General features: G+C 47.6%; 1 protein-coding gene across 1 annotated transcript; it reads left to right on the forward strand.

The window, feature by feature from the left end:
- The first annotated feature begins 818 nt into the window (after positions 1-818).
- Positions 819-14,461, forward strand: Abhd5 (abhydrolase domain containing 5, lysophosphatidic acid acyltransferase). The gene is made up of 5 exons (XM_051140225.1): positions 819-1,212; positions 10,805-10,959; positions 12,573-12,684; positions 13,704-13,890; positions 14,358-14,461. The coding sequence occupies exons 1-5, from the start codon at positions 905-907 to the stop codon at positions 14,445-14,447; spliced, it is 852 nt and encodes a 283-aa protein (XP_050996182.1). The 5' UTR covers positions 819-904; the 3' UTR covers positions 14,448-14,461.
- The last annotated feature ends 3,197 nt before the right edge of the window (positions 14,462-17,658 follow it).

A 17,658-nucleotide genomic window follows, 5' to 3' on the forward strand; every position in this document is an offset into this window, starting at 1 on the left:
GCAGGGCATTTATTAAAATTCCAAATGAATGCTGCCTTTGTCTTTGCTGCCATTATATATACAAAACCTAAGGTTACTTCTTTGACTGAAGGGAAGAAACATGTGGCTGCCATACTCTGTCTGTTGCACATGAATGTGCCAGGTAATTAAGGACATCCTTAGAGTGTAGCTATTCAGTTGATAATTTAATATAAATCAGATTCAGTTTTATCTTTGGTCAACTTGAGGGCTTTAAAGCATTTAGTCTTAAGGCATTTTGAGCACAAAGGTTTTTGGTCTTCAGAACTGTATTGTTTTTATTTTGTGGCCAACTGCTGGCTCTCAGGTCGCCTCATCATGAGGGGGTCATCCCCTGTGGTCTCTCTTTTCTACTAAAAGATGATCTCACTCATCGGGTAGTGTTTGCTGTCCATACGATTGATACGCCCCCAAGTTCCTGATGACTTTCCATGATGTTTTCAAGTGTGACTTCAGTGGCACGTGCTAATCTATCAAGTGCTCTGGAAATTCAAGATGGCATTCTTTTGGTTTGACTGCAAAGCTAATGGCTTCAGTGACCACGAAGTTCTTGTCCCGTTCTGGGTATGCAATCCCCTCAGTGTGCTAGAGTGCAGAGAAGTCAGGAGTCACATGACTTGCCAAAGACTCTGACCACAGGCACTTGAGGCCTATCTAAGGTAAGTCTTCCCATGTAGTTACAAGGAATGGCCACTTAGGTTTGCTTCGGTCAGGTCTCTGCCTCTTTAGGGGCCAAGAGAATAGAAGCTAACGTAGTGGGGCTGTGCTTGCTCTGGGAGTCCTCAGAAGCAGTAACGCTGAGGGCGTGCTCTCTTCACCAGGTGTCCCCTGCACTTACAAGAAGGAGCCTGTCCGCATATCTAACGGAAACAGAGTATGGACACTGATGTTCTCGCACAGTGTTCCCAGCAAGACACCACTGGTCCTCCTCCATGGCTTCGGAGGGGGGCTTGGACTCTGGGCCCTGAATTTTGAGGATCTGAGCACCGATAGGCCTGTCTATGCCTTTGACCTGTTGGGCTTTGGAAGAAGCAGTAGACCTAGGTTTGACAGTGATGCAGAAGAAGTGGAGAATCAGTTTGTGGAGTCCATCGAAGAGTGGAGATGTGCCCTTGGCTTGGACAAAATGATCTTGCTTGGACACAACTTGGGAGGGTTCTTGGCTGCTGCTTACGCACTGAAGTACCCATCCAGGTGAGTATCAGCAGCAGAGGAGGGGCACCCCGTGCTGGGCTCTGGCTCCCATTCTTAGTGGCTACTGAGCAGCCTTACACGACCCTGTAGACAGATGACCACAACTGGTAGCCAATTTTATAGCTAGAGAAATGAAAGCAGATTTCCTTATTATATGTCCTATATATTGATAAGTTTGACAAAGGATATTATACTTGTTATTCATAATTATACAAAATCTAATGTATAAGATTTTCTGAGACCATCTCTCATTGTGTAGCTCTGACTGGCCTGGAACTATGTAGTCCTTAATGGCCTCCAATTAACAGAGATCTTCCTGCCTCTGTGTCCCATGTGCACCACATCTGGCCTAATGTATAACCATAAGCCACCAATAAAATACCATGGTGTAATTGCTTATTTTTGCTATTGCAAATAAGCATTTGGGTACAGCAGGCTTTTCCAGATTTTTCACTAAATTGCTGTAAGTTAAGTTATAATGGGAAGCGGACTGGGTTTCCTTGACTGAGCAGTTGATGTAGGCTCTGAACTTTAGTTTCCTTCTGGTTTTGACTATCATTCCCTAAATGTTTTCATTGCAGACCTCTTAAGAAAAAGAGGACCTCACTGTCCAGTGGCTCACCTCTGACTAGGACCTCACTGTACAGTGGCTCAGCTCTGACTGACTAGGACCTCACTGTACAGTGGCTCACCTCTGACTGACTAGGACCTCACTGTACTGTGGCTCAGCTCTGACTGACTAGGACCTCACTGTACAGTGGCTCAGCTCTGACTGACTAGGACCTCACTGTGCAGTGGCTAAGCTCTGACTGACTAGGACCTCACTGTGCAGTGGCTCAGCTCTGACTGACTAGGACCTCACTGTGCAGTGGCTCAGCTCTGACTGACTAGGACCTCACTGTGCAGTGGCTCAGCTCTGACTGACTAGGACCTCACTGTGCAGTGGCTCAGCTCTGACTGACTAGGACCTCACTGTGCAGTGGCTCAGCTCTGACTGACTAGGACCTCACTGTGCAGTGGCTCAGCTCTGACTGACTAGGACCTCACCTTTGACTATGTAACCCATGCTGACCTCAAACTTCAGCCTCATGCCTTTTCTCCCTGAGAGTCGGGATTGTGGGCTTAACCCACTATGCTCGGCCAGAACTGTTTTTCAGTCCTTGAATCAGTGGGTGTTTCTCTCTAGAATCTTCCTACTATTTTTGTACTGTTTCCTATGATATTGCTGTTCTAGCAGAAGTCACACTTAAGTCCAAAGAAAATAAAAGAAGTTGGCTCTGCCTGGCGCCTTCTTTACAGAGGAGAAGGATATTAGTGTGTTTGTGCTGCTGGATATTAGTGTGTTTGTGCTGCTGGATATTAGTGTGTTTGTGCTGCTGGATATTAGTGTGTTTGTGCTGCTGATGGGTTTTCCTACTGGACCGTGTTGTACATCTAGACTTGCAGAGATCATGGGCATTGAGGACTATGGATGAGGCATGCATGGCCATCTTCAGAGTGTCTGAACCTACCATGAGGCTGCCCTGTGGTCTGCCCAGCCGTGGGCATGTGGTACAGTATGCTGTTTGGTCTCTGCCGCAGCTCCTTTTCTCCCCAGATTTGGTGTGCAAACTTCACCCTTTTTACTGGAGTGTTCTGATGGATTCAAAGTTCCTTATATGCTTGACAGTGTTAGTCTTGTCAACCAGAAGATCTGCTCATTAAAAACAAAACAAAACTTTATTTTCTTAGTGGGCATTTTAAGGCTAGTGTTTGATCACATCCTACTCACAGTGACAGAAACCTACTGATGTTTGTGAGAAAGGGAAGAAAACAGTTAAGACAGCAGCGTCTTTGTGAGCGTCGGCCCCTTGGCTGTGTAAGCAGCCGTGGTCATGTGTGTGACAGCATCTCTGATGAGCTGTGGGCCAGACTGTGGTCGCCCAGCTCCACAGTTACACTCTCAGCCCTGTACAGCTCGCTGCTGCCTATGAGAGTTGGTGACCTTTTCGTCTGCAGTAGTGGAATGCGTAAAAGCCATCTGTGGGAGAGAGTAGCAACAATTGATTCCTCATAGAGCTGACTGCATTTCAGATACGTTGTTATGAATGTTTGTGCCTAGCCTAGTGCTGGAAACAAAGCCAGAGCACTGTGGGAGCCAAGACCTGCTCAGCAGTGGGTCACAGCGAATGTGAGGATGCACAGACCATGTAGTGTGTCTACATTGCTCTTCTTGCTGTCAGAAGAGTGCACTACACACGCTCAGATACTGAAGCTATATTCTTTTGTTCTTTTTTTCTATCTAGTGTAACATTATTTTATTTGTGTGTTGTTTTGTTTTGAGATGGGGTCTCTATAGCCCTGGCTGTTCTGGAACTTGTGTTAACTGAGCTGGCCTTGAACTCAAAGAGATCTGTCTGCGTCTGCCTCCTGTGACCAAAGGTGTGTGCCGCCATGCCTGCCTGGCTTAATTGTATTTTTGTTTTTAACTCATACTTTTGACTTTATAAAGCTTGCTAGACACAGGTGAACTTCAAAATGACCTGATTTCCAGATACCACAGTTACAATGACCACAAGTGTAATGTAGGGAAGCCTCAAAGCAAGTGTAGTTTGGCGGTTGGTGTCTCCCCTGATCTAGAGCATCTGAGCTGTGGTGCAGCTTCTCCAGAGCAGCCAGGAGGCTAAGCCGGCGGGCACATACCCACTCCAAGGTTTAGTCTCTTGATCTGAGTAGTGTTTGTTTTCTGCCCCATGAGATTAAAATGGATCTGAGCTTCAGAAAGAAGAAGGTGAGGGTTAGGGTGAGGAGAGGGAAGTAGAGGGGGAGGAGAGGGGGGAGGGGAGGGAAGAAGTGTTCTGGAGAGGGCAGAAATACAGACATTCTCCCTCCCAGCTTTTCTGTTCTTGCCTTCTTAGGTCTGCCTGGCGTAATCTCTTACAGTTTTAAGTAAAGCATGGGGGTGACAGCGAGCTCAGTGCTACGGACAAGTTGATTATCTGAGCATGGAGAGCAGGGAAGTGTGAGGGCGCCTCAGAGAGAGGGGGGAGAGGTAAGAGTGTGAGCTTAGGGAAGTGTGAGGGCGCCCCAGAGAGAGGGGGGAGAGGTAAGAGTGTGAACTCAGGGAAGTGGGAGGGCGCCCCAGAGAGAGGGGGGAGAGGTAAGAGTGTGAACTCAGGGAAGTGGGAGGGCGCCCCAGAGAGAGGGGGGAGAGGTAAGAATGTGAGCTCAGGGAAGTGGGAGGGCGCCCCAGAGAGAGGGGGGAGAGGTAAGAGTGTGAACTCAGCATTTCATTTGCAGAGCTGAGTGATCCGGCCCCACCTGTTTCTATCTGTCTTCGGGCAGTCTCTCTCTATTTGAGGGACAATTTGAAAAGAGTGAAAATTCCCAGTTTCATGTCTGCTTAAGAAAGTTTCTTTGAGAAAGCAGAGCAGGTTTGCTCTTGTTCCCTGGTGCAGTGGGTCAGTGTAGGGGCTCGCTTCTAAGTCCCCTGTCCATAGGAGCTGCTTTACAGCCTCACCTGTGGCAGTGCTGCTGTGTCCTCCATGTTCTGCCTGCTGACCAATGCTCTGCACTGTGCACTTGGTTCCTCATGATGAAAGATCGGTGATACGCCAGTCAGCACTCGAGAGGCAGCGGCAAAAACATCTCTGTAAGTTCAAGGTCAGTGTAGCCTTCAGAGTGAGTTCTAGGACAGTCAGGGCTGTACAGAGAAACCGTGTCTCAAAAAACAACAAAACAACAACAATAACAACAACACAATATTGGTGATGACTGACATGCTGCAGCAGTGCATTCTAAGAGACTGGCTGTTAAGCTGATACTTAGTAACTGTGTGCTGGGGGGCACATTTTAAAATTCTACCTCTTTAAAAAACTTCTGAGGAGGCCTCTGAGCTCTGTGCACCCTATAATCTTTGGTGGTAGTCTTGAGGCACAGCTGCATTTTTTCTAGATGGTATTTATCATACCCACCTGAAAAGGAATGCTTCAAAACTTATTATACCTTGTTGGTATGTCAGATATATACCCAGCTGTGCTATGTATGTGGCTCAGGATCCTGAGTTCTGATCGCCCAGGAGCCTTACGGTCTATCAGAAATGGCTCTCTAAACCTCACACAGCGGCGACAGCTGGGATGAGTGCTATGGTAGGGAGGTGGCAGTGCTGTGAGAACCAGATCTGACTTCTGATCCAGTGATGGTCTAAAGAAATATTTCTTGAGCTGAGATCTGGAAGAGGAATTATTATAGGCAATGAGGCGAACATTGTAAAGGCCCCATACTGGGCAGGCGTATGGGCTGTCTAGGGCTGGCCAGCGGCCTGTCATGTGGGCTGTCTAGGGCTGGCCAATGGGGCTGTCTAGGGCTGGCCGGCGGGCTGTTTAGGGCTGGCCGGCAGGCTGCCAAGGGCAGAGAAATGGTGACCTGTTAGTGGACGACTCCAAAGGAAGCCACAGCCCCCTTGTTCCTTCCCAGACAGCGGCCTCGGTTCATCTCACTTTGTTTATTTTGTTTGTTCGTTTTCTGAGACAGGTTTCTCTGTATAGCCTTAGCTATCCTGGACTCTCTTTGTAGACCAGGCTGGCCTCAAACTCACAGCGATCCACCTGCCTCTGCCTATCTGAGTACTGAGATTACAGGCATGCGCCATTGTACCTAGCTTCATCTCACTTTATACTACAATGTGGTGAGTGGAGATGCTACCTTAATTTCATTAGTAGATTAATATGCAGATTCACAAATGTTAGCACACCTTGCTTCCTGAGGAGTGTTGGGCTGCCTTCCCTTAAGTAGCCAGTGTTGGCAGCAAGATATTTGCCCCTTCTTCTCAGCTGTTCAGATTTTCTTTATAGATTTCGTTTCTTTGCAAGGAAATGTCTGTGTTACAGGTATTTGCTATAGTAAAAGGATGTGATGGAAACTTAGAGGGTGGTTCATGAGCCATGTGCTATAGTGCAAACCTGCCATCTCAGCTCCTGGGGAACAGGCAGGGAAGGCAGAGGCTGGAGGCCTCCCTGGAGCACACAGATCCTGTCTCAAAAAGAGACAAGAAGAAGGGAGCCAGCAAAGACATCCATTCCAGGCTCTGACTTGTATCGACTAATAACAGACTTTGGGATAATCTTCTCTCAAATAGTTCCTGCTGCCCTTGCCTAACTGCTTCCTGACGATGCAGACCTGGCTGAGCAGCTTCCTGGATCATCTTAAGGAAAGCTCTTGCCCTTGGTCTAGAATGGGAGGTGCTTTTCTGGTTCCAGGCCTTCCCTGTCACCCCAGTGCCCTGGTGCTGACAGGAAGTGCCCAGGTACCCCCACCTGACAGTGCTTTGCGTGGGCTGGGATTCTTTCTGGTCACCTGCCTTGTTCCTCTCCTTGTTTCAAGGAGGCTTCTTAATTCTGGAGCTGACTGGTATGGTTGTTTCATTCAGCCGGCAGCTGACTGACTCTTAGGGAAGTCAAGCACACATAGTCATCTGCTCATTTAGACAGAACACCCCATCCTGGGCTGTTGGTGTGGATGTGACCCATTGCTTTGTGTAGCAGTGTAAGCTGTGTATGTGCTGCAGCTCAGCATGCTGGTGACGACCATGAGAAGAATGCAGTGAAGCCAACGGGCTGTCCTCTTATTCCTGCTCTTCTGCCTCTGTGATTTCCCTGTAGTTTAATTACCCTCTGTGTCTTGAGGAAGATGTCTGATAGGATGGCTCCGGTGCGCTGTCTTCTCAGACTCCTTCTTTACCTACATGTGAGGCTGACAGTCCTGTCAGGGTGGGTCACTGAAGTGGCTCATGTCTGCAGTCTTAGCTCTCAGGAGGAGCACTACAGAGCTGAAGCTGGGCCATGCTATATAGCGTCTCTAGAATACAATAAAATGAGATGTAAGCATCCTTCAGTGTGCCTCTGCAGTGTACATTCTTCTGTAAGCCTCCTTCAGTGTGCTTCTGCGGTGTACATTCTTCTGTAAGCATCCTCCAGTGTGCCTCTGTGGTGTACATTCTTCTGTAAGCCTCCTTCAGTGTGTCTCTGCGGTGTACATTCTTCTGTAAGCCTCCTTCAGTGTGCCTCTGCGGTGTACATTCTTCTGTAAGCCTCCTTCAGTGTGCCTCTGCGGTGTACATTCTTCTGTAAGCCTCCTTCAGTGTGCCTCTGCGGTGTACATTCTTCTGTAAACCTCCTTCAGTGTGCCTCTGCGGTGTACATTCTTCTGTAAGCCTCCTTCAGTATGCCTCTGTGGTGTACATTCTTCTGTAAACCTCCTTCAGTGTGCCTCTGCGGTGTACATTCTTCTGTAAGCCTCCTTCAGTGTGCCTCTGCGGTGTACATTCTTCTGTAAGCCTCCTTCAGTGTGCCTCTGCGGTGTACATTCTTCTCTAAGCCTCCTTCAGTGTGCCTCTGCGGTGTACATTCTTCTCTAAGCCTCCTTCAGTGTGCCTCTGCGTGTACATTCTTCTGTAAGCCCTCCTTCAGTGTGCCTCTGTGGTGTACATTCTTCTCTAAGCCTCCTTCAGTGTGCCTCTGCGGTGTACATTCTTCTGTAAGCCTCCTTCAGATGTGCCTCTGGCGGTGTAACATTCTCTCTAAGCCTCCTTCATGTGCCTCTGCGGTGTACATTCTTCTGTAAAGCCTCCTTCAGTGTGCCTCTGTGGTGTACTTTTCTTCTCTAAGCCTCCTTCAGTGTGCCTCTGCGGTGTACATTCTTCTCTAAGCCTCCTTCAGTGTGCCTCTGTGGTGTACATTCTTCTGTAAGCCTCCTTCAGTGTGCCTCTGCGGAGTACATTCTTCTGTAAGCCTCCTTCAGTGTGCTTTTGCAGTGTACATTCTTCTGTAAGCCTCCTTCAGTGTGCCTCTGCAGTGTACATTCTTCTGTAAACCTCCTTCAGTGTGCCTCTGCGGTGTACATTCTTCTGTAAGCCTCCTTCAGTGTGCCTCTGCGGTGTACATTCTTCTGTAAGCCTCCTTCAGTGTGCCTCTGTGGTGTACATTCTTCTGTAAGCCTCCTTCAGTGTGCCTCTGCGGTGTACATTCTTCTGTAAGCCTCCTTCAGTGTGCCTCTGCGGTGTACATTCTTCTGTAAGCCTCCTTCAGTGTGCCTCTGTGGTGTACATTCTTCTGTAAGCCTTCTTCAGTGTGCCTCTGCGGTGTACATTCTTCTGTAAACCTCCTTCAGTGTGCCTCTGCGGAGTACATTCTTCTGTAAGCCTCCTTCAGTGTGCTTTTGCAGTGTACATTCTTCTGTAAGCCTCCTTCAGTGTGCCTCTGCAGTGTACATTCTTCTGTAAACCTCCTTCAGTGTGCCTCTGCGGTGTACATTCTTCTGTAAGCCTCCTTCAGTGTGCCTCTGCGGTGTACATTCTTCTCTAAGCCTCCTTCAGTGTGCCTCTGCGGTGTACATTCTTCTGTAAGCCTCCTTCAGTGTGCCTCTGCGGTGTACATTCTTCTGTAAACCTCCTTCAGTGTGCCTCTGCGGAGTACATTCTTCTGTAAGCCTCCTTCAGTGTGCCTCTGCGGTGTACATTCTTCTGTAAGCCTCCTTCAGTGTGCCTCTGCGGTGTACATTCTTCTGTAAGCCTCCTTTAGTGTGCCTCTGCGGTGTACATTCTTCTGTGGATATATCATTCTGCTTACAGGGCCCATGGCAGCACCACATGCTTTGCCTGGTCTGCTGTATTCCAGAAGCTCACAAGGGAAAACAGGGATTGTGTTGTGAGGTCTCTCACACGTGGCTAAAGTGGATACAATCTAGCTACATCTCTGATGTTACAGGCTTTGACAATTTATTTTCAAACTCTTTTTTTGCCATGTGTTATAAAGAATATATATGTCAATGCTCATGCTTGTTGTATTTTTCAATTACAAATAGTACATTTTATTGAAAGTAAGCCACACTAGCTCTTGACCTCTGTAATGACTTCTGAGGTTTTATCATAACAAACAGCAGCATGATCCAGTGCCATCTGGGAGACCCCTACACTCCACACTAGACTAAGATGGCACCACTGAACTTTCGGATATTGTTACTGAGGCCCAAAGCCAGACCAGCAAAGGCTTCCCGAGCATCTGCCGCCATCGACACTCTGGTCCTGAAGACAGGCTTGAGCAGCCCTCCGTCAGTTTACAAGAAGAAGCAGAGCTTCTTCCCTCTAGGCTATGTGCTTCCCATAGTGCATTAGGCTGGCATGTTCCGAAGGGATGGTGATGTGTTGAACTTAGTCAGACAAGCAAAAGCACAGTAACTGCCCAGAGGCTGCCTCCCTCCAGCACAGTGGGAGATGCAGGGAGGATCCACTTCTTTGTTTAGGAGGTATCAGTAACTGACTATTGCTTCCCTCTGGGAACCTCTGCTGTTCCCATCAGTTCTGCCCCACCTCTGGCATGTCTCTCCTATTCCCTGCCATTTTGTATTGAGGAAAAAAATGTATTTCTGATCCTTTTCTCATACACTATTAAAAACATTTTTTAAAAATTTACACTTGAAAACACACTAAGTGTGCACAGCTGTCCTGTGCTACATAGTTCTCTCCCACCAATGGTCTCAGGACTATAGAGAGTCTGGAAGTCAGGGCTTGAATTGGCTGAGGGTCGGTAAACTAAAGTTTACCGTTCTGGCACTTTTAGGAATGAAAGCCTGCCCAGCGGGGGTGTCCTCTTAGCATACTGGAGTGGGAGGTGACGGTCAGCTTCCTTCCATCTGTGATGAGAGCGTGACCCGTTTGCCCCATGCTCTTGAGTCTGTTCTCTGCATCTGTGTTCTAGAGCTCTGTGTTTGGACGGTCTTCAGTTGTTTGCCACACTTTCAGCTGTGACTGGGGAGGCCATCAGAGACATTGTCGTCTCATCCTGGGGTTGACCTGGCGTTGGGTGACTGCACTGGTTACTGTGGAAAATGCTCTTGTGTCGGTGGGGCTTGTGCTTTGATTATAATCTCTATGGTGAATAGAGGAAATTACACTAGTCACCTGGTAGTAACCCACAGTTCTGACTTTTCTTTATCAGGATAAGTTTCATAAGACAGAATTACACTATTGATGGTGTAATGAGTATTTGTATGAAGTTGGAATAAAGAAGTCTGCTAGTGAAGAGGGTTAGGAAGAGGGAAATGGTGGCGTGAGTGGAGTAAACAGACAGACTCCTCTCACCACACTCCCGACTACCAAACTAGAGTGCATTTTGTGAGCCCTGTTACGTTATGGTCATGTTCGTAGGGGAATACTAATTTGCTTAAAGTTGTAGAGTCATTGTCTCATCATAGCCGAGGCCTTTTCATGAGTGTAATGTTGACGTCTCGTCATTTCCGCAGTGTCAGTCTTCTTCTGAGTGGTCAGGGGTCACCTGCAGAGAACCCCCTCTTCTTTCTCACCTTCTCTTCTCCTTCGTCTTTCCTTTCAGGAAATACAGTTATGTATTTTACTTGGCATGTCTTTTGCTACCCAAGTCTACATGTAAGCAAAGCCTTTTCCCCATAACCCCTCAGATCCTTCCAGCCCTGAGAGCTGATAGAGCAGAAGCCTGGCTTCTCTGGAAGGGTCCATCTGCCTCACGTTTGTCCACTGTGAGTTCTTTACAGTTAAAGGGCAAATTTACCAAATGAACTTAAGTCTGTTTTTCCTCCACAGGGTCAGTCACCTCATTTTAGTAGAACCGTGGGGTTTTCCTGAGCGACCAGATCTTGCTGATCAAGACAGGCCCATTCCAGTTTGGATCAGGGTCCTGGGAGCAGCACTGACTCCCTTTAACCCCTTGGCCGGCCTCAGGATCGCAGGGCCTTTTGGTGAGTGTTCCTGTCCTGGGGAACAGCAGTGCTGATAGACAGCAGAGGAGTGCAAGCTTCCTCACCCTGGCCTGGCAGCGGGGAGCAGCACCATGGTTGCTGGAAGCCCACACGTGGCTGCTCATGTGGGCCACTGTCACTTCCTGTTAGCACAAGAGAGGCAGGAAACCATTAGCATTCAAAATGCAGCTTCCTGAGCACCTGTGGCTTTTCTACTATCCTGAGTTGAAGCATCACAGATAAGGGGTCGTCTGTGCTTACTGATGACCAGTGTGAGTCAGCCATAAACACGCCAGAGCTATACTCTTCCTGACGCTCCCTAACTGTCAGGCTGAGTAGCCAGATGAAGCCAAGAGGGAAGTGCTAGGGTTAAGGTAGGTGAGTCTCGGCACCTTACACCCAGTACGGGCAAGAGCGGCAAGAGCGAAGCGTGCTGACTGCTGAGAGTGTGAGCCTACCAATAAGAGCGAAGCAGAAGATTACAAAGCCTGGTTGGTTGACAGTGGGGCTGACCCGTGTCCCCTACTCAGGCTGCTTCTCTTCGTTCATGCCAGTGTGACGGAAGGTAAAGCCTTCCTTTGCATGGGCACTGTGGAGCTCCTGGTTATCACTTAGAGCTGTTCATCCTGAATGTTAGTGTTTAGACTCTCAGCTCGTGTCTTAGCCACAGCCACAAGAGCGTCCTTCCTGCCTTGGCTCAGAAGACGATGATTTCAGCCACCACTTTGCCTCCTTACAACTTGTACAAGTGTTTTTAGCAAGAAATAACTGAATATCTGATAAGTGGCTTAAACCACGGCGCCTTTTATTAATCCCCTAATGAGCAGTGTGGGGAGGGTGGCTCCAGCACTTTCTGATAGTTTCCTTAGTGATGTGGGAGCTTGTTTCTATGACTCTGGTGATGGTAATTCTCAGCTTGAGACAGGGTCTCACTATGTAGCTCCAGCCTGGAACTCAGAGCGTAGATCAGGCTGGCCTCAAGTGCACAGGGACCCACCGTGTCTCTTCTGAGTGGTGGGGTTAGAGGTGTATGCCATGCCCTGGCCTGTGTCTGTGACTCTTTAACAGTCTGGAGTCCTGCAACAGTTGTGCCTACAAGAGACGTCTGCTCTTCTTCCTGTGGTCCTTGATGCCTTGTCCCATTAGCGTGACTCAGGAGGGCATATCCGAGTTTCCCAAACAGAAGTTCTGAGGCTATTTTATCATAGAGGAAAAGATTTATACATCCCAGTTTGCTTACTTAGACTGTAACACACTGTTACTATGTTGCTATGGAGGGAAAAGAACAGAGGCCAATGCGGAGTTTTTATGTACAGGCCGCTTTATTTGGTGACATCACTTGAAAAGTTGTTCCACAAACCAAGTTCTAGGATAGGAACATATTTTGAGCCTCTAACATCTGCAAGTCAAGGTAGAACACCCTTCGGCTCTTCCATCTGTCCTCAGGGAACTGGAGAGCAACTCCAGGATGTGTGCTTTTCCCAACCTAAATATGTATTTAAGACATGAATAGACGTGTGTACATAGACAGCACTTACTATATGAACAGATGCCGTTCTTTATCCTCTAAGTTATAACTCAGAAGATACGTGCTTCTATTTTCTGTCAAATAGGGTTAAGTCTAGTGCAGCGTTTAAGGCCTGATTTCAAACGGAAGTATTCTTCTATGTTTGAGGATGACACTGTGACAGAGTACATCTACCACTGTAACGTACAGACCCCAAGGTAAGGTTTATGGCTCTGAATTTTTTCTCATTTTTATTAGTTCTTTGAACATTCTGTATAATCTGTTTTGATCATATTTACCTTTCCCCCAACTCCTGCTATAACTTTTCCCTTTCCCTATCTACCCAGCTTTGTGGCCTCTTTTTATTTTTTATTTTTATCTAACCCATCAAATACAGTTGGTGCTGCTCATATATTCTTGAGTGTGACCTACTAGAGGGCAGGTGACCTCCAGGGACCGCACCCTTAAGGAAGACCAGGCCTCCCTCTCCCAGCAGCTGCCAGTCAGTCACCATAGCTCCTCAGCCCCTCCTCCCTCACGTTGGGAATTTGTCTGTGTGAGCTTGTGCAGGTGTTGTCCTGCTGCCGCAACCGCTGTGAGTTCATATGTGGCCTGCTGTGTCTAGAAAACTAAGACTCTAAATTTACTGTTCATGCTTCAACGTTTTCCTTTGTAAGCATGTGTTTATTGGTAGCTAAATGTACTTTTAAAAGACATATTTCCAGTCCACACACCCCTGTCTATTCATAAAGTGACATTGTGTAGACACTATGTGTTCTAATGAGCATCACAAATAAGATACACTTCCTCCCCTACATGTGTGTGTCTCATCTGAGGAGGGCGCAGGCATCGGGATCTCAAAGAGGAGGTCTAGGGTGAGAGATGAAAGAATTTCACTTCAAGCGTATTTCCCAAACTGAGCGTGAAGGCTGCCCAACAAAGGTGCCAGATTAAGCAGAGGAAGTGATCTGCTTGGAGGGGCTTCTAGAACCTTGTAGGCGTGTGCATGTGAGACATCTGTGTAAAACTTCTCCAGCCCTCTAGGAGAGCCCCACCTCCTTACTGAGCAGCCCCTACATAGGGATTTCCCCCCCACATTATCTAGTAAATTGCTTAGACCTTTAAACAGATGTTCTTAAATGCTGGGACAGCCAGGTGTGAGTGTGTTTTAACAGGCGAGACTGCAGCGCGGACTCAGCTGAAATCATGTAGTGTGCTCCTCTCCCTCTCTCAACAGTGGTGAGACAGCTTTCAAAAACATGACGATCCCTTATGGGTGGGCAAAACGGCCGATGCTTCAGCGGATAGGGGGCTTGCACCCTGACATTCCAGTCTCAGTGATCTTCGGCGCCCGGTCCTGCATAGATGGCAACTCTGGCACCAGCATCCAGTCACTGCGGCCGAAGTCGTACGTGAAGACAATCGTGAGTGTGCAGCTGGCGTGGTTTTCATGCATGGTGACGTCTGATTGCTTCCTTGAGGTTGCCAGGCTGGGCTCCATGCATAGTCCTGTCGTCCATGGCGATGTGGGCGAGGTTTGAGCCATGCACACCTGTATGTCCCAGTGTGAATCACCTTCTTGAGGGAGGGCCTTCCCAGTCTCCCTGGAGATACGGAAAGGCTGGTCCAGTATCACCCAGGCTCACACCCACCCACTGCTGAGGCACACACAGTTTTTATTGGCTCCTACGTTTGCCCATCGGGCTAGAGGGTATTTGTGTTGGCTCTTGTGTGGTGGGGTTAGGATTCAGGAGGTTTTCCTGTTTATCTCAGAGCCATTTGATGGAAATCAGCGGTGGGTTTTGGATGAGTCTCACTGGCGTTGTCTTCTAGGGGTGCAGTGGCTCTTTGTGTTCAGTCATACTGTCGCTCACTGGCTCTTCTTTCCCAGGCCATCCTCGGGGCAGGGCACTATGTGTACGCAGATCAGCCAGAAGAGTTCAACCAGAAAGTCAAGGAGATCTGCCGCACAGTAGACTGAGCACAGCAGAGTGTGTGGGAGCCCCTGGAGCTGACGCCGCTCCCAAGCAGCACCCCACAACCACAGGAAACAAGAAGTTCAACCCCAGAACCAGGCTGCCTCCTGGACTGGACTCTGCAGTTTTCTTACGAGGTCATGTCCACACATAAACCAAGTAGTGCCTTCTAGGAGAGAGGGTTTCCTTTCTCCTGCACAAAATTGAAATACACAAGAGTCTCCCAATTTAATAGCAGCCTAAATAAAGGTTATTTTTCCTTCTGATGTACTGAAAAATTGTGATTTTTCAGCTGAGATTTTTTTTTTTTTAATTTAACTTTGCTAGTTAGGTGCTATTCATAGTGTGGTTTATATGCCAATTTAATTAAATGACTTCTGGGTCTGTCATGTTAAATGCTGGGGAGGTGCACTTTACTGTCTTTGCATGGATTTACCATCTAACAACTAACACAGTTAACCCAAGTATGTTTTATGTAAAAAAAAAAAAAAATTCAATTTAGAACACTTCATTTTTGAAATGGAGTTTAGAATATTTCATTTTTAAATGTAGTAGAAGGATACGTTTTGGTTTAAAAGACGGGGTCAGTAGGCGGGGGTCAGTAGGCCGAGGTCAGTAGGCTGGGGTCAGTAGGCGGGGGCCAGTAGGCCGGGGTCAGTTGACAGGGGTCAGTCACCAGCAGTAACTTCTCTGGCTCTCCTGTGTGATGTTTGAGGCTGCAGACCTGGACGGGGCACGTCAAGTGTGTGCCCTGAGGCACTTAGCTTCCTTGGAACCGCCTGTATGATCTAGTTCTAGGTTCTGTGAAAACACCATATACATGCGCTCAGTGATTTAAGTACCGGGAAGCCCGTACCCAAAGTCGGTCTCCTCCTTCCCAGGAGCCAGGGCGTAACAAACGAGCAGGTCTCCTCACTTGCAGGGAACTTAAGACTGTTTCCTCCAGTGAACTCCGTCACACTGTGCTCTCATGTACAGCCTATGTACACGGTGCTTAAGCTGGATCACTCTTTACCACTCACGTTTAAAAGTACTCAGTGCTGTTATGTCTCGTGGCACAGGAGTGAGCTGCCACTTGTGTTTATTGACTGTTATGTTAATCTAATCATTTATATACTTGAAGTAAGATTATACAAATTTCTATAATATTGTTTGAACTGTTTGGCAAAAACCACCAATGAATTATAACTTTCTGACAGTTTTTAAATAAGGGAAGATTTGAAACGACGCGAGAGCTCCATGTGGCCGCTGGGAACTGGGGAGAGAGGACTGTCACCAGCATCGCCTGTCCAGGAGAAAAGCAGAGGCACAAGTAACCAGACCAGCACAGGTCACGGCTTGATGATTTGGGCTATCAGCTTTAGTGGCTAATAAGGAAAATTTAAACCTACTAATTATATGGAAAATATAAAATTACGTCATTGTTACTTAACTGCCAGAAAGGTGGACTCTTGTGTTTTCAGCATCCTTACCTATAGGATAATGTGACCTTTTACCCGACTAATTAAATGAACTAGATTAAGTAGAAGAAGCCAACATGAGACCACAAGTGCTCAAAGTTTTTCCACTTTGAGAATAAAAATAGATTTTCCTTTGATGTGAGTGTATTGGATGGCCAGATTCAGGCTTGGGAGTGGCACAGAGCTCGGGCAGTGCTCAGAGTGTCACACTCAGCAGCCACAGCCCGCCTTTGCCAGCTGAAGGTCCACTCCAGAGCCAAGTGAGACTGACCCTCCTACTGACTTGCTTTATTGGAAACATCATGAGGCTTCATAAAAGTTAAAATTACCTTGCTGTATGTGATTTTGAAAAGGTTGAAGCAGTATTTGGTCTTTGCTAAGTTATTTGTACCTTCGCCTTATTTTACAGAATAAACTTGACAGCGCTGGCTCCAGCAGGGTTAGCTGTGTGTTTTCTTGAGTCTTTGGCATGGGCCCATCAGTTAGAACGGTTATGATGGGACCATGGTCCAGTGAATGTCCTGTGAGGGACGGCTGCTCTGTGTGGCGCCAGGTTTGTGGCCACTGTACATGGCTTCACTCATGGCCATGCAGGTCCTTGAGAGGCTCCTGTTATCTGCACTGTGGGTTCATTTCACAACGTCGGAACTCTTTGGAAGTATCTTTATTCACATGTGCCGTTGGCTGCGCAGCCACGCTGGGTCCCAGCATACTCTTGTCCCAAGTAAGAACCCTAGAGGAGGAGGAGTGACTGATTCCGGAACAACCAAACAGCAAGTGCAAAAAGTGCTGGAGAAGAAGGCATCTCATTGATGGGGGACACGTGAAATGGTCCAAGTGTGCATAACCATGCGAAAAGTAATGCTGAGTCCATTTCTCTGTGTACAGAGATGCTATCTGAATGGATCAATAACCTGATTAGAAGAGCGAAAGCCTCCAAGCACTGTGAAATTAAAGGTCTGGAGCACGGTGGCTCAACCCCAGCATGATCATTGTATCGATGCCCCTGCTGCCGGGACAAAGTAAGAGACAGAAGCGGCTGAGAGAAGGAGGAATGATTTCACCTCAGCTTTACTGTAGGCAAGGCATAGCAGCATTCAGGGTGGCAGGAGTGGCAGGCTGCCTGTTCCTAGCTTGTCACCGGCCAACCAGGGAGCAGAACGCTCAGGCAGGAATCCAGGCTGGCCCACATCCCTCATCCCTGGCCTGCATCTGCCGCCCTAGGCCCCTTGTATAAATGCTTGCACGAACTCCCAAAACAGTAGCCAGCTGGGGACCAAGCTCACATCCATATCAGTAACGCTGATAGGGTACGCTGGAGTATTACATAGCCTTACAAATGAGGTAGGTCTGATACGGAAACATCAAGTTTTGAAAACTAGGAAAATGCAGACTATTCTGTGTATATGTATGCAGGAACGCAGAAATATGTGCATGCATGCAGAATAGTGAGTGAAGTTTCGTAAAGTTCTGCTTACAACATATATGCTCCTAGATATGTAGACACAGTTTTTGGAAGAGAAACATGCACTTGAGTTTGTTAACACTGGTTGGTTTTGAAAAAGGATGCTGTGTGCATACACACACACACACAGGCGCACACACACACCTTGGAGCCTTGTGCATTCATTGTGTTTTAATAAGAGCCACATGCAGCACAGAGAAGAAATCCTGGTTACTATAAAGCAGGTAAGAAAGCAACTGTAGGATTTCACCGGCTGTGCTGACTTCTGTATGGCCAGGGTCAGACTCAGTG

The sequence above is a fragment of the Acomys russatus genome, chromosome 32 (genome assembly GCF_903995435.1).
Source record: "Acomys russatus chromosome 32, mAcoRus1.1, whole genome shotgun sequence".
NCBI lineage: Eukaryota > Metazoa > Chordata > Mammalia > Rodentia > Muridae > Acomys > Acomys russatus.

Bases quoted from the DNA above. Each gene is read 5' to 3' on its own strand.
- Abhd5 (XM_051140225.1), top strand. From the start codon at position 905: ATGTTCTCGCACAGTGTTCCCAGCAAGACACCACTGGTCCTCCTCCAT. The intron at 1,213-10,804 runs GTGAGTATCAGC...TTTCCTCCACAG, and splicing joins GCACTGAAGTACCCATCCAG to GGTCAGTCACCTCATTTTAG. The intron at 10,960-12,572 runs GTGAGTGTTCCT...TCTGTCAAATAG, and splicing joins CAGGATCGCAGGGCCTTTTG to GGTTAAGTCTAGTGCAGCGT.